The sequence below is a fragment of the Psittacula echo genome, assembly GCF_963264785.1.
Source record: "Psittacula echo genome assembly, chromosome: 4".
In the NCBI taxonomy this organism is placed as follows: Eukaryota; Metazoa; Chordata; class Aves; order Psittaciformes; family Psittacidae; genus Psittacula; species Psittacula echo.
Window position 1 is genome coordinate 111,964,183 of NC_137738.1, and position 15,475 is coordinate 111,979,657.

General features: G+C 44.1%; 1 protein-coding gene across 2 annotated transcripts in view; it reads right to left on the reverse strand.

The window, feature by feature from the left end:
* Window positions 1-3,461: 3,461 nt before the first annotated feature.
* Window positions 3,462-15,475, reverse strand: part of SPRED2 (sprouty related EVH1 domain containing 2) — a gene marked incomplete at both ends in the record, with an annotated part of 64,267 nt that continues 52,253 nt past the window's right edge. For both annotated transcript variants that reach the window (XM_080616681.1, XM_080616682.1), the window contains 2 exons: window positions 3,462-4,112; window positions 5,271-5,420. In XM_080616681.1, coding sequence (XP_080472807.1) covers window positions 3,462-4,112; window positions 5,271-5,420 — 801 coding nt within the window. The remainder of the gene's footprint in view (window positions 4,113-5,270; window positions 5,421-15,475) is intronic.

Sequence of the window (15,475 nt, forward strand, 5' to 3'; positions counted from 1 at the left end):
TCCCCTCAGCAGCAGCAGCCCCTGGCCAGCCCTGCAAAGCTGCACTGTGCCCTCAAAAAGCAAGGCCGCCCTTGCTCAGCAGCCATTACCTGCCGCTTTTCTCTCTGCTTTCCCCTTCATTTGGGGCTGCTCTGCTTGCGTGAAGCAAGATAAAATAAAAACAGCCCTTGTAATGTATTTAGTTCTGCCCAAAGCATGGGAGGAGGGCCTGGGGAGAAGGGAGAGATGAAGGAACCTGGGCTGCTCTCATGGCCACCACGGCCTCCTGGGGCATAGGCCTCTGGGAAGCCTTCCCCAGAATGTGAGAAACACCCAAAAATGACCTAAAAACCACTCGAAAACAGACCCGCTCCCCTGCTCCCCACTGCATTTGGGTGAGAACAGCCTGTGCCCAAGGCAGGGAATGTTCACCACCCAAAAATGCTCAATAAACCAAGTTTTTACCTCAGAAACCCCAAGGTTTTGGGGAGGCAGCTCCCGAGCGCGTCCCCATTTCCTTCCCTCCCTCGTTTTCCAGCTGAACAACAAGAAACAGCATCATTGTGACAATAAAAGTCATCATTTTGATATGATGTATTTATATTTACATGGTACATTTTAAAGCAATAGCTACACTGATCATACATATTAGAAACAATAAAAAAAGAAGTTAAGAACTAAAATGTACATCATACACTTGTATATATATTTTTTGTTTTTGTTTTTTTTGTTGGTTTTTTTTTTTACACAGAGGTAAAAAGGCTTATAAAAATCAATACAACAGGGTTTTAACTTTTAGTATATAGATACAATAATGATGAGGCTTCAGGCACTTTAATTTGTTAATGTGAGCGATAGCTTGGAGAAAAATAAAATAACAAAAAAAAAAAAACAAAACCCACCCAAAAAACAGAAAAAAAAGAGGAAAATTTGGTTAATGGTTTGTTACCACAGATACAAAAATAAAATCTGAATAATTCCTCTCAAATGATCAATGTCAGTATTGCAAAGCTGACGGGGAGAACGCCACACACTGTTCAGCAGCAGTGTGGAAACTAAGGAGGAGTATTTACAAAACAACACCCATTTCTATCATTGTGCCCTTACACCACTGCCTTCACAAACCAAATAACACACGCAGCAAAATCTACAAGTATTACAAAAAACCCAAGAGAAAAGGGTGGAAAAGGAAGGGAAAAAAAAAATAATAATAATAATAATAATAAAAAAGGGTTGGTTTTTTTTTTTGTTAAACTTTTATTTCCAGACATACAGAAAGGCTTGGAGTATGTCTACTTTACTTAAATAAATAGGGGCACTTCAAGACCGGACAAAAAGCTGTAAGATCCTTTTGTAGTGTTGTGCTTTATAGAGAGAAGATCTTACAGATGTTTGTTTACATGAAACAACTTTGAGAACAGAAATCAAAAGGAAAAGGTTGTTCCATTATGGTTTTTCTTTTTCCTCGAGGCTGGCTTGATGTTTACTAGACACCATTGAGAGATTTGTCAACTGCTATTAGGCACAAAGGACTTCTATTTCATTCAGCAAACCCAGACACATCACCCAGAGCGTAACACTCCATCCCTTTGCCACTGTCATTCGTTTCTTTTTTTCCCAACCGAAAAAATCCCCAGCAACTGCTACGAATTAAACCTACCAAACTCTATAGTGTATAAGCACATTGCATACTTAATTCATGGTCGACTAAAAAGCTGTGATCAACTCTCAGAGGAACTGTTGGGAAATTCCACCAAGAAAGAATGGCAAGCGTTCCTTTTACATTTATTTGGCAAATTAATAAAAAAAAAAGAAAATATTCCTCTCTTTTTAAGACTGATGTCAATGTGCAATAGAGGGAGGGAAAGGACATGCGCCCACTGGCAATTTACTGCAGAAAGAAATTATGGCAGGAACAGCAGTGCCAGCTTTGACAAGCCAATCCCTAGCTGCCTCAAAGTATTCAGATTGTACTATGCTAGTTAGAGCTCACTGCGCTAAATCATTTTTATTTTTAATAAAAATTATTTGGCTATTCCTTGTAATATATTAGAAAAATACTCTTTTTCCAAGCTAATTACAAGCCTTGTACACAAGACAACATGACATTTAAAAAAAAAAACAATAAAAAACTTAAAGTAATCTTATCCTGCTGTATATGCACCTTTATGCATCCACTTGATAAATCTGGGTGGTGAACTGGGGAAGGGAAAGCCAGGGAGACGCTTTGGTCCGGCTCCTGCAAAGCCTCACATGCTTCATCCTACACGCAATACATCGAGACACGTGTAAGCATCTGGAGGACTGGGACCGCAGGTCAGGAAATGGAAGTGGTGGTTAACAGCCTGGCTTTTGGTTTTACATACCTGCTTAGATTGCTAAATGTAGTTTCTACTGTGGACGCGTATGTTCTCATGCTCATGTTATTATACAGAAAACGAACAAGCAAATACAATTTTCCATATAATCCACCACTTAATGCAGCATTTCCCCAGAATTGCCATAATAGTGCTTTTGACATTTTGCATTGTTAGTAATTCTTTGCATAACAACAATTTTCCTCATCTGGAACCTTAGTGTTTTATTCACAGATCATTACATGGCTGGCTAAGGAAGAAGTTCCCTTTCTTTTGGGCAGAACTCTGAAAAAAACACAGTTTTATTTTTCCAATGTTATTTAGGGAAAAAAGAAAACCCTAAAATTTAAGTTTCTCTTTCAAGTAGTGGTCTGAAATGATTACAGGTAAGGAGAACTACCAGATCCTCAATGGCTATGCGACTATGGTAACCGAGCCTTGCTTTCTGTTCACAGAGCTTTATGAACAGAAATAATTCAAGATGTTTGCTGAAGGAAATGACGATGGACTCTAGAAGAGAAACTGCAGCTTAGATGGCTATTTTTGCTTCGGAAAACAGAACAAAAAAACCCCAAAGAAAACCAGTGACAGAAATACTGTGTTGTGGTACAAGTTTGTTACTAGCACACCTTCTATACACACACAATAACTTGACGGCAAGTTAAAATACCTTCCAAGTGAGATTTCAATTCACTACACCACCCCGTTTCTAGAAATGCCAGAGCTTGCTAACACGCTGATGGTACCACACAAGCGGAGGCAAGACGGACACAACCTGGAGATGTTTTACAATCCACCACCATTTAAAGTTCTTCTCTCAAACTCATTTTAACTGGAAAAAAACCCAAAACAAAACAAAACAAAACAAAACATGTACAAGACAGTCTGTTTTGATTACAGATTAATAATACAAAAGTCTATGCTGTAGGTTAGTTAGTTAGAACACTTGATGAGCAAATCAATGCAGTGTGAGCCCCAGACGACCAAATGTAAAGTGATCCGAACTGGTGGTTTCTGGATGCTGTTGGGCACAGTGGCTGCATCAAAATGAGTGATCTCAATGCTCCGAAACCAATGTGTTCCTTGAACTACAGAAAAAACGTAACACTTTGAATGCATCTGTAGTCATCCAGCAGCTTTATGTTTTCCACCACAGCACCTGCACATGACCCCACAGTGGTAACAAGCCCGAAGCGGCAAGTAACAGCACATACATGGAGCAATGAAAGACAAGGCGATAAGGGCCATCCACCGGAGGCAAAACATTTCATCACTGGTGTCACACGAGCAAGGATCTGTATAGTCTCCTTCTGGGTCGGACATACAGTGATAGAGCATAGTGTCTGCGCACCACATACAGCTCACTCGATGGATGCAAGTCTTGACGCGGTCTGGAGCATCCTGGCATTGACCCCGTTTGTTCTCCTCATGGTTGAACATGTCCCTGCAGTACACGCACCGCGACCTCTCCCCATCTTCCTTCCGCCTGGGCTTAAACTTGACAGGTTGAGTCTTTATCACAGCACCCTTGATATCTTCACCCAGGTCAAAGTCCGAGTTGTCTACGTAAGGATAAGTGTATTCGTGTTTTGAGGCCTCACTTTTGGCAAAACGTACGTAGGAGTCCATGTCATCAGGATCAAAGTTCTTCCCCCGTGCTGGGGCATGGCGATAGTCCTCATATCCAGTCATCCAAATCTTTTCCCGAGGATTGATGCGAACTATCTCCTCATCATCATCTGGAAAGTTGACGTGCCGATAGGATCGCGGTACTGACTGTGGAAGCAGGGATGAAGAGGGAGAAAAGATAAATAAGGTCACTTTGCTATAGGCAATCACTGCCTCCTTGCTTATCTGAAAAGCTAATATTTAATAATTTCTTCTTTCCTTCTTTGTACACCCTTCCCTGACAAATCGCAGAGTTTCAGCCTTTGTCTTGGGAATAAGAACAACTGTCACAGACCTACAATGGCCTGTGTGCACATGGTACAGCATAAAGTACTAGATCACAGAATGGTCAGGGTAGAAAAGATCATCTGCTTTCATACCCCTGCTATGGGCAGGGATGCCTTACACTAGACCATGTCACCCAAGGCTCTGTCCAACCTGGCCTTGAATACTGCCAGGGATGGAGCACTTACCACTTCTCTGGGCAACCTGTGCCAGCACCTCACCACCCTCACAGTAAAGAACTTCTTCCTTATATCTAACCTGAACTTTCCCTGTTTAAGTTTAGACCCATTACCCCTTGTCCTATTGCTACAGTCCGTGATGAAGAGATCATAGAATCATAGAATAGTTAGGGTTGGAAAGGACCTTAAGATCATCAAGTTCCAACTCCCCTGCCATGGGCAGGGACACCTCACACTAAACCATGCCACCCAAGGCTTTGTCCAACCTGGCCTTGAACACCACCAGGGATGGAGCATTCACAACCTCCCTGGGCAACCCATTCCAGTGCCTCACCACCCTTACAGTAAAGAACTTCCTCCTTACATCCAATCTAAACTTCCCCTGTTTCAGTTTGAACCCATCATCCCTTGTCCTGTCACTATAGTCCCTAATGAATAGTCCCCCCCCAGCATCCCTATAGCCCCCCTTCAGATACTGGAAGGCTGCTCTGAGGTCTCCCCGCAGCCTTCTCTTCTTCAGGCTGAACAGCCCCAACTTTCTCAGCCTGTCTTCATACGGGAGGTGCTCCAGTCCCCTGATCATCCTCGTGGCCTCCTCTGGACTTGGATTATAAAGTAAGCCCATTTATTTATTTATTTATTTATTTTTAATAACTGGAAGCAATTTAAAGCTAACTGAGAAGGAAAGGGTCAGAAAAGAAGTGGGATGGTATCTTTTAGGGCTGTGGGGGGGAAACCCAAACACCAGTCTTAGCTGTGGCAGACACAGCCCTTTCGGTGGCAACACTGGAAGAAACCTTACTTGTTCTAGATGGTAGTGGTCAGAGCTATAATGGTCGTGAAGGTGTCCACGAGTGCAAATTCTTCGGTGTTCGCAGGATGCAGGAGAAGCCAGAGTTCGCACAGGCTGTTCCCTTTTTTGAGAGGAGTTAGAGGAGCTATCTGTAGCGTTCTGTTTTAAATGGAAAGGAGGGGAAAAAATTGTCATACATACAGCTGTCACTGCACACGGTATTAAAGGAGATGTTTTACTACGCACTGACTTCGTGCACACCTGCAATGTAGGCAACACCTGACAGCAGGCAGCTTCATAAGGTTTCACATAAAATACTTGAAAGGGGCAGATCTGTTGCCAGGCCATAAAAGCTGTCACCACACACATGGAAAAATAATATGCCATAGCCTACCCGTGACATATTCACCAACACCACCTGTATTTGCTTGGCATGCTATTTGTTACACTGGGCACTGTGAGATGATGAGTGTTCACACTAGAAACTACCTCTGAAGAGCAAAGTTAAACCTTGTCAATTGATGCAATTGTGTAAGTCTTGTGGGCAGACTCAGACTGACATCTGTGTGCCCAGGCTGTACCCTGATAGCTAGTCAGGCTACAGAAATACTGGCAATTCTGTTAACCTGCAGGCATCCCATGAAGCCAAAAACTCCTGTACAAGTTCTCAAAACACTCATGGAATTCCAGTTCATCACAGGCTACTTGAACAATCAGCTTCCCTTTAGAAACTTCAGGGACCTTTTCCCCCCTCACTTTGTCACCAATTTCTAATGTGCAGTGAGTGTTACTTGTATTTTTATACATTCCTGCCTCATGGTGACAGCTTTCTTTAGGTTAATTGGCTACATCATTACACAACAACAATCATGAGAGGGTGAAATACCACACAATAACCTGGCATTGCCAACACCTGCAGCTTCTTAATCTATGTATTTTTCTTCCTAGAGAAGTACACAGTGGGGTACCACTCTTAGCCACCCTCACTCCATATTCCTTCCTTGGTTAAAACAGTTTCCATGTGATACCCAGACATTCAGGATTTTACCCATTAATTCTTTTCATTGCTTGGACTTTTTCTGTATCACCATGAGAGGACAACTGTTAAATACACTAACAGACCACGAGCAGGAAAAAGAGCCTCCATGCATCAGAAGAGCTGGAACACTGCACTAAATACTGGTGCTTTGAACTACGAAAAAATCTCCATCCCCCTCCAACGAATAAGCTGTGCTTGAGTCCAAGGGAAAGGTTTCCATTTGCCACAACAGTTAGCTAGAGACACAACCTCCAGAGCGGAAAAAAGTTGTATCGGTAATGGGAGAAGACTGGTATCACCTGAAAAGCCTTCTCTCCTTGTCAAGAATGCACTCTCTGAATGCTATTTTCCAACGAATCGTACTAGACACGTCTCTTACTCCAAGAATACAAGAACGTTCATTGTGGATTTTTGTTTATTCTGAAAACAACGCTCTGCAAGACTCTGTCCAAAAGGTGAGAACACCTTGAAGCATTACAACACAAACCAGATGTTGATCCTCTTTAACCAGTACAGCACTTAAAAAGCACTGCACTCCCAACTTACTTTGTCGAAAGCAAATACAGAGATCTGTTTGCAGTGTGACGTAAAGTCAGGCTGGGTTATCTGAGGGGTGCAACAAGCAGAATGAGTTCTGAATGGTTGACCCAGCCATCAGGAACAGACTTTTAATGCATGTGTTTGTTTTGGTTGTTTTTTATTTCTTCTTCTTTTAGACCAGTACGCAGAAGCAGGACTCTAAAGGTAGCTAATGCCTCCCTAATGTAATTGCACCGATATTCAGGCACTTTATGAAAAGTGGTTTGATCAGCCCAGTCTTTGTGACTTGTAAGACAAAGGCACTTCAAATCTGGCATTTAAACCCTTCGAAGACAACTCTTGGAGGACTTTAGGTCCTACAATACCTAGCATATTTTGGGGGCATTTCAAAAGAAAACAAGCAGCTTCTCCAAGCAAGTACTTCATAGTAACACTGAGCTTCCAACCTATCTGGAAAACAAAAGGAGAGTTCGGATTTAGTTACAACAGCCTCCTCACATGAGTACTTCGCAGTGCTGTGTGCGGTGCAGACCCAGATGCCAAGCCGTAATTTAAGCTCAGAACAACACCAGAAAGGCACACACCCCATGTTCCGGACAGCCTCAGCCTGCAGCGTGCTCTCAAAGTTAAACTTTGACTGGCATGAACCAGAAAGGAGGCAGGACTTTAACGCCGTGTCATGCAGCAGGCCCCTTTACCTTCACTGGAACCGTGGCTGAGCCCTGCTGGGACAAGCCTGTCTTGGATACACTCCGAAAACATCATAGGTGCTCATGGTCAAAATAACACAGCCTGGGAAAGCTACCCAAGTGGAGGAGGCTGCACACACTGGCCTGCAACCCCCGCACCCTCCTGGATGAAAATAAAAATCCCAAAGTGGATATAACTGCTAAGATAATCTCAGCGGGGCAGCTGGGAGCTATAACCAGCCCTCCAAACTGCGTGCTATTTGCTGCCTCTCGGGGAAGGCAACAGGCAACTGGAAAAGAGGCTGTAGCGATTTTTATCTTGCCCGATTCATATTTACCCTTGCTTTCCTCCACACTTTCTTCTCCTTCAGACCCGGCAGGGCAGCAGAGCCTCTCCTCCACATGTGTTGACATGGCTACAGAACCTGTTTGCAGCATACCACAGAGGCTGCGGCTCTGGCCTCTGCCTTCACCTTATTAAAAATTGCTGTATTTCCACGTTCAATGTCCTCAGATTAGAGGGGCAGTTTGCCAACACAAACACTTACTCTAAGCACCCAGAATGGGGGAAAGCAAGTTATCCCAGACTAGGGCTCTGCTCACTGGTCCGTAAAACAGTTCATGCTGCCTCCTGTTTGGTGACTCTATAGGTAACTGGTTGACAAATGCAGTGTGTGCAGGGTTACCTTGCTGACCACTGGCTGTGATAAGCACTGTTACTTTCCAACAAGGTCCCCCATCAAAACTTCAAACTTCTATAGGAGAAGAAAGAAGGCTCTCTCTTCTCATACATGGTTTAAAGACTGAGAATAAAAGGTAGAAAACCCCCTCTCCTAAGCAGCAGGTCACCAACGAACCCCACAGGATCCTCTTTCGTGCTGGTGAGCACACCCATCAATGAGCTGAAGAGAACTTGAACAAGATGACACAGTTCTTTGATGAAACTTAAATTACTGAAGGAGGTAAAAAATGAAAGCTGATCCTGAAAACTTGCTTAAGAATGTCATAATGCTGAGATATTGGATGGTAAAATAAAAACTTCCCCCTGAAGAGCAAAGTGACAGAAACACCTTCATCTGACATGTACAATGATGCACTTCGAGCCAGCTATTGCTGCTCAGGAAAGAGGTCTTGGGATTAAACCAGACAGCCCTGTGACAGTGTCAGCTTGGTGGCTCAGCAACAGATTAAACAAAATCAAGCAGCAGCAATGAAGATGATCATCAAGGCATTGCACATATCTGCTGAGCTTCCCCCATCTGTCTGCGGTTCTGCTCCTGTGTCAATAAGGGTATTTCCATCACAAGCCCACACAGCCATGTTCAGGACAATCAAGGACATGGAATGGCTTCTCAACAACAGCTAATTAAAGAGGCTGGGTCTCTTCAGCCTGGAAAAGAGATGATGGAAGGGACCAAGAAGATGGGAAGAGAAGAAGTTTACTGAATCCCAAGTCCCACAGGAATATAAATAGCAAGAGATTATCCTATTGGTATTCTTCAGAAAAGAAGATCACAAAGCATTCACTGGAACAGGCTCACATAAGGTTCAGACACAAGGAGGTACTTCTGACAGAGCCCATAGTTAAAACATGGTTCAAGAAACCATATGGAAACCCTCAGAAGAAAGTAAGTGACTGAGGATCAAAGGTATGATGATGCTCAGGCCTTCAGAATTGTTCTGTTCTCTCAGTACCACTCCACTGGGATGGAACTTGGACTTGGTGACTGGTGACAATTAGGCATGTTCTCAAAGAAAAGGCACTCTCATCTTCAGCCAAGTGCCACTACAAACAAATGAGGACAAGAGTTTCTTGGTGATGGAAACAAAACAACTTCTGTCCCCCACGACAACACCGGGTCTTGACTGGGATTTTCTACCACCAGCATAGCTGTGAAAATTCTGGGGAGGATGCTGGAGGAGGGAGACATGAGAGGTTTGTTGCAGGTAACACAAATACAACACACTCACCTAGAGGAATACATCTAGAAAGGACATGGGCACCAGAGCCAGGCTATTTCACAGATGGAAAAACGTCCCAAACAATTGAGCCACCAGTCCTGTCAGAGAAACACTGTCTTCCTCTAAAGCCTGTTGAAAATAATCCAGCTCCAGTATTTGTTTTTGAGGGGAAAGTATTGAAAACATGCCCAGTAGCCACATAAGAGAAATGAACCCAAAACTAAAGTTGCTGGAACAGGGAGTCCGGTAAGAACCTCTGTTTCAACACGCCCTCAAATGCTCAATTAGAGAAGCTTGTGCCGCACGTAGTAGAACTTTGTGATTGCTATGGAGGTCATGAAGTCTTGTGGTTTCACTGCTTGGATAACAGAATCATTAATCATGACCATAATAGTAATTCTGTAAAACCCGCGTAACACATTTCCTTTTGCAAGTGAGCTGTACGTATCTGAGTGAGCACACGTACTGCATGTTTGATATGACTGCTTTGAGACACAACACTGGGCTTCTACATGCAAATGGCTGCACTGTGATAATTTATATATATATATTTATATAAATATATATATATAAAAGTTGCCCTGTTTCGCCTTCTGACTTTCCAAAGTGACTCATTAAATTAAAAACCCATAGTCATTAGTAAAGAAGATTATGTTAATCATTTACTGCAGTTTGCTTCTCATTGAAATGGATTTGTTACACAGGAATGGCCGGCTAATCAGGTGCCTTAAGTAACATTCTGATAAGTATCAATCATAAAAACTGGTGAGAAAAAGCAGCTTTCTCCTGTTCCTGGACAGATCACCTTGCCTCTAATGGCTTTACAGACTAGGTTCACCCCATGTGATGCAACACCCAAGGGTGACTATGAAAAGAGAAGAGAGATTCATCTCAAAACTCCGAAGCAATAAATCTGCAGCAGCTTGTCAGAAATTGGCTGCCAGAGGGAAATCATGGAGCTCTGTCACTTGTAACTTCCAGAAGTGCTCTCAGCCAGCAGAAGCATTCGCAAGCTTGCTGTCAAAAACAATTGTGGGTCAAGCAAGACAAGATGTTTTTTTCCCCTCTAGGATTTTAATGGCTACGTGAGGTGGAGAGGACAAGGGGGAATAGAAGTATGATGATGTTGAACAAGCAGTTCTGCAAGTAATGATTCCTAAAGGAATCAAAACCCTGTGCCAGCCTGGCCTCTGCAGAGCACAAACGCTCTACAAGCTGACCTGCTCTTTATTGCCAAACTCCTCTTTGCTCATCTCCCACTGCCATGAAAGCTTCACACTTCAGCACCCGTATCTAATGGGGACTGTTGACACACAGCATGGAAAACACAAAACAATGGTGAGGGCTCAAGGTCTCTTCTTTACCAAGGCAACAGCCAAAGCTGCCTGCAGTGGCCCCTGTGTTCACTTTGGGAAGCCTGGACAGGTTAAAGAGGAGACCATCACCATATCATCGTCTGGAAATACATCTGTGCCATCCCCAGGACAAGACACCAGCTCCCTCACCAATTCACAGCTTGTGGATGAGCCTGGAAAAATGACTTCCAGCAAGCTGCATCCTCCCCATGCCGCAGCCTCAACCTCCGGCCAAGACCCATGCGATGAGCTCCCCACAGGCAGCCAGAGCCCTTTGTTTGTGTGCTCTGCCCAGGTGCAATCCCTTGGGATCCCCGGCACAAGCCAGCTCTTCTCTGCTTGGCCCTTTTCATTTGCTGGACTAAAGGAAAACACAGCTGTGCTATCAATACGGAAAGGAAAATGATAAAGCCAGCAAAACAGTACTGCAATGAGCAGTGCCGCGCTGAGCGCCAATGTGAAGTCTATCTGCAGAGCCTCCACTGTTTATGAACTTCACAAAGAGGAAGTCTGAGAGTTATTTCAGACACATGGCAAAGCAACTTCCACCTTTCCAAAGAAATTAAGATAAAATGTAGTCTCCCAGAACTCCTTCAGCTTAATCTTGCCAGAACAAGTCCTTCCTTTCCCTTCTTTATTTCAAGCCCGAGGAGATACAGCACTTTTGAATTTCACAGCAAAAATCCTAATTTTTGTCTCAAAACACCTTTTTCTCTCTATTGAAGAAAATGGGAAAAGGAAACAGTTGACATTTTGCATCCACCTCTAAGTGTGCCCCATATACTCAAGGCAGCCCACTTCAAAGAGGGCTTAGATTATCCAAGTATTAAGACGAGGGTTCGGTGTGAAAAACCTCTTCAGCTTTGAGACTCCTGTCTCCTGAGCACAAGCTTTTAATTTGTTATGGCAAGATAAAGCCATGGAAGAAAATGCTTTTGTCAACTTTCTGTTTGTTTGCTATCACTGAAGACAAGGCAGAAATTGTATTGAAGAAAATTGTTTCCATACATGTGTGAAACGTTTTGACGCTCTCATTCACTGAGGACTGCTGGAGCTGAATCTAGTTCTGCTCCCTAGCAGACACTCTGAAGGAGAAGCTTCATGTTAGATCACATTCCAGCGCAGTTCAAAGACAAATTGGCTGTACACAACTATGACAGTAAGCACGGATTCAGATTTCTTTCTCAAACCAGGACTATAATTTCTCCAACGTTTGGACTGTTTCCTAGTCACCACTTAGACAAATGCCAATATAAAGCACAGAAATCTAGTTTTACTGCTACCTTCTTTATTTTTAAGCTTTGTGGTTACAGCTTTCAGTGCCAGAAAGATGCTGGTGGCTGCGCTGTCTTAAGTCAGCAAAACTTCAGGAACATTTACAAGGATTCAGTGCACAAGATCATCTCCATTAAGCTTGATGCTAAACCCGATTCTGGCATCGCCACTCAGCCCTGCATGGACCACAGATGTGACTTAACGATTCGCTTCGAGGAGTAAAAAGAATCAGGCGCGGTTAAGTGATACGGCAAACACTCAGATGTGGTAAGGGGGAACCTCAGCGAGATTTTCCTGTTTCACTACTTGCCAGTCATAGGAGGCGTCAGACATCTCTGCAAAAGCAGGCATTTGAACAGATACAAAGAGAGAAGCCTCCAAAGTCAGTGGACTGAAAGTAGACAGTACCCCACCTTGCTTGGGCTCAGCCCAGAACCAGAGGCTGCGAGCGGGTGCACACACCATTTCCTTCCCATACAATACCTGCTGCCTTACACCACTGGGCCAGAGCACCACTTCAATGGAAGGAAAAGTCTTTGCGTCAGGTATTTATAGGGGAAAACCAAAATGCTGTAATGGGAAAAACCCCAGACCACAAGCCCCAGTTACTGGGGCTGCTCCCCAGACAGCACAGCAATCCCACAGTGGTCAGTGGGGTGCCTCTGCCTACCCATGAGGCGCTCAAATCCTCATCAATCTCCTTACCAGGACTCCTACATTTCCTTCTTCACTCCTGTAACAACTCCTTGCTGTGGCCTGACTGGATTTCTCCATGCTGATACGAGTGACACTGATCCAGTGGGACTTTTTTACCTAAACCTGGGAACTATTTAAGCTAACTAATTGCTTAAAACCATCTAGGGACAGAGTGAGGCTTTTCCTTTTTGCATAAAGGGCTCCACTAATCTGTTTATGCCTTTGAAATGACATCTTGGTGTGGACTACAGCATTGTTGGGATGATCAGCTGCCCAATATTTGTGTTCCTACAGCTCTGAAGATTAGCAAAGGCTCCCTCCTCTAACGAGTAATATTAGCCACATTACCACAGCTGTGCTCTGCTAAGGCCATGAGAGACGGCCACTGAGATCTGTACGGCTGTGGGGAGGTGATGGTCCTGGCTTCTCCCTCCCACCAGTCCCATCACCTACTCTGTGTACATGTTTGGGTGGAGAACCACAGCAATCCAGCCCCAAATCATCTTTGTATCAACTCCTTGACCCTGTCTGACCACTCGTAGAGGTCTGTGCCCTGATGGTACAGGAGGGTCTCCAGGCAAAGCAGGGGATAAAGATGGGGGTCTGGAAAGAAAGGTGGGTGCCAGCTCCTCTTTAGAGTCTTGTGTCTTCGACCTGCTTGTCATCAGCATGGCTGCAATTAATTTGGAAAGCACTACCTCCTAATTTTAAGGTGCAAACAGAGAACTTGGCACATCCAATGCTACTGAAAAGTGTTCCTTTTGGAAGATGGGTAAGGATGCTAGGACATAAAGGAGTGAAGCTCAGCCAGGGGTGTTCAACAGTGGACATGCACAGGGCATGAGCATGCACTGCTGCTGAGCGCAGCTGGGAACAGATGGATCCACATAACTGACCGCTGCATCTCAGCTCCCCTACACAGAAATCACCTGGGGGTAGAAAAGACTGGGGGAAGGGGAGAGAAAAATACCAATGAAAATTGGATTAGCTAAACTAAAAGAATCAGCGCACCTAATCCATCATTAATGTCTTTGTCATGTACAAACTCAACACTTCAGCCTCTAAATTCAGCAGCACTCCTACTATACACCAGGTTACAAACAGAGAGGGGGGGTAAAAAAGCCTTAGTTAAATGCAGACTTCCCACAGCAGACTGATACAATATTTTAAGAAGCCAGTTAGGGGTCATTTATTCACACAGTTATGAGCATCCACATTATTTTAGCTGGAATTCATCACCAAAATAGAACCCAACAGCTGATGCAAACTTCTAAAATACCCTCTTCACATGCACTGCAAATATGTCAGGCTCTGCTTAAAAATGTGATGGTACTTGCTTACTTCTGCCTTTCCTTCTCCTTTTGCAGGCAGAGCCAGAGCCAGAGGAACTGCTTCCTATAATCACTTCTGATTTAATTTTCATCAAATATTTACAAGATACAGGACGAGCAGACCCTTGGCAAAACACATTAGACAGGTGAGGGAGGGAAACAGGGCTGTTTAGATTCAGTTGTTTATAATGCATATCTGGACTGGGCAGAGGTCCACTTTGAGCTCCCTAGACTCTTCTCTTCTTCATCCTCAGTTACTACCAAACACATGCCTGGGGGCATAGGGCTCCAGGTTTTTGTCAGAAGGTTGTGTTTTGGGTGTTTTTTTCTTTCTTTAAAAGGGTAAAAAGCAGAGCCTGTCACTTTAAAGGAAAATCATTCTTGAAACCTCATGTAAAAGCATGTTTCATTGTTCAACTTTAACAAACTCCTCCTTTTCCTTTCCAAACTCCCCCCAAAAAGAAATCCCAGACACCGAAACCAACCTTTTGAGAGGATGCAACTAAATTACGGTTAGACTAGTGGAACAAGAGTGTACTTCAAGCAGCCTGAACTCCATGCTTTGTTTTTCTTCTCTTTTCTTTTCTACCTGTTATATGAGACAAGAGATTCAAACCAGATTTGCCAGTGTTTAGACAGCATGTGCAAATTATAGGCTCCTTTACGAAGAACAGGGCAACGTAGCCATTTGCCCTACAGTTCCGACGCAGTGCCCTTCATACTTCTGCCAAGAGGATGCTCCAGTTCAGCACCAGGACCTAAATGCTCACTGCCCTTCAAATTACGCAGAGAAGCTGGAACGATGGGCCTGAGCACGGCTTTGCCTGCTCTCTCCAGCCCCACATCCCTCCAACCAGCACAGCTGGGTTATGTGCTGGGCAGCGAGCCCCTTATCCCAGCCGTGGCGCAGGAAGTTGTCAATCATCGCTCTGTCCCCTGGCCAAGGCTGCCCTTTCCAGCCTTGTTTACACCCTGCATGGGGTCTGCTCTGCTGTCACCTTCATAAGTGGCACCCGGGGCTGGCTGAGACACCCCAAATCCGGCCGGTGTCCCTGGTGCTGCCTCCTATGAGCACTCCAGGACAAAGCATTGTGCTTGACCGCAGCAGCCAGAGAGATCATAGCTTACAAATATAGCTGCTTGCTGAAAGCAACTTCCTTAGGCTGTATATTGAAATAATGGGAAAGGCCACTTTCTGTGTCTCTGAAACTTTCAAGCACTCTGTGGCTGAAAGAAAGGACTATATGCTTCAAAGGCTAACTGCATTGCACAGATTAAAGAAGGAACCTAATGGAAAGCTGTAGTAATATCAACTACGTAAAAAGGT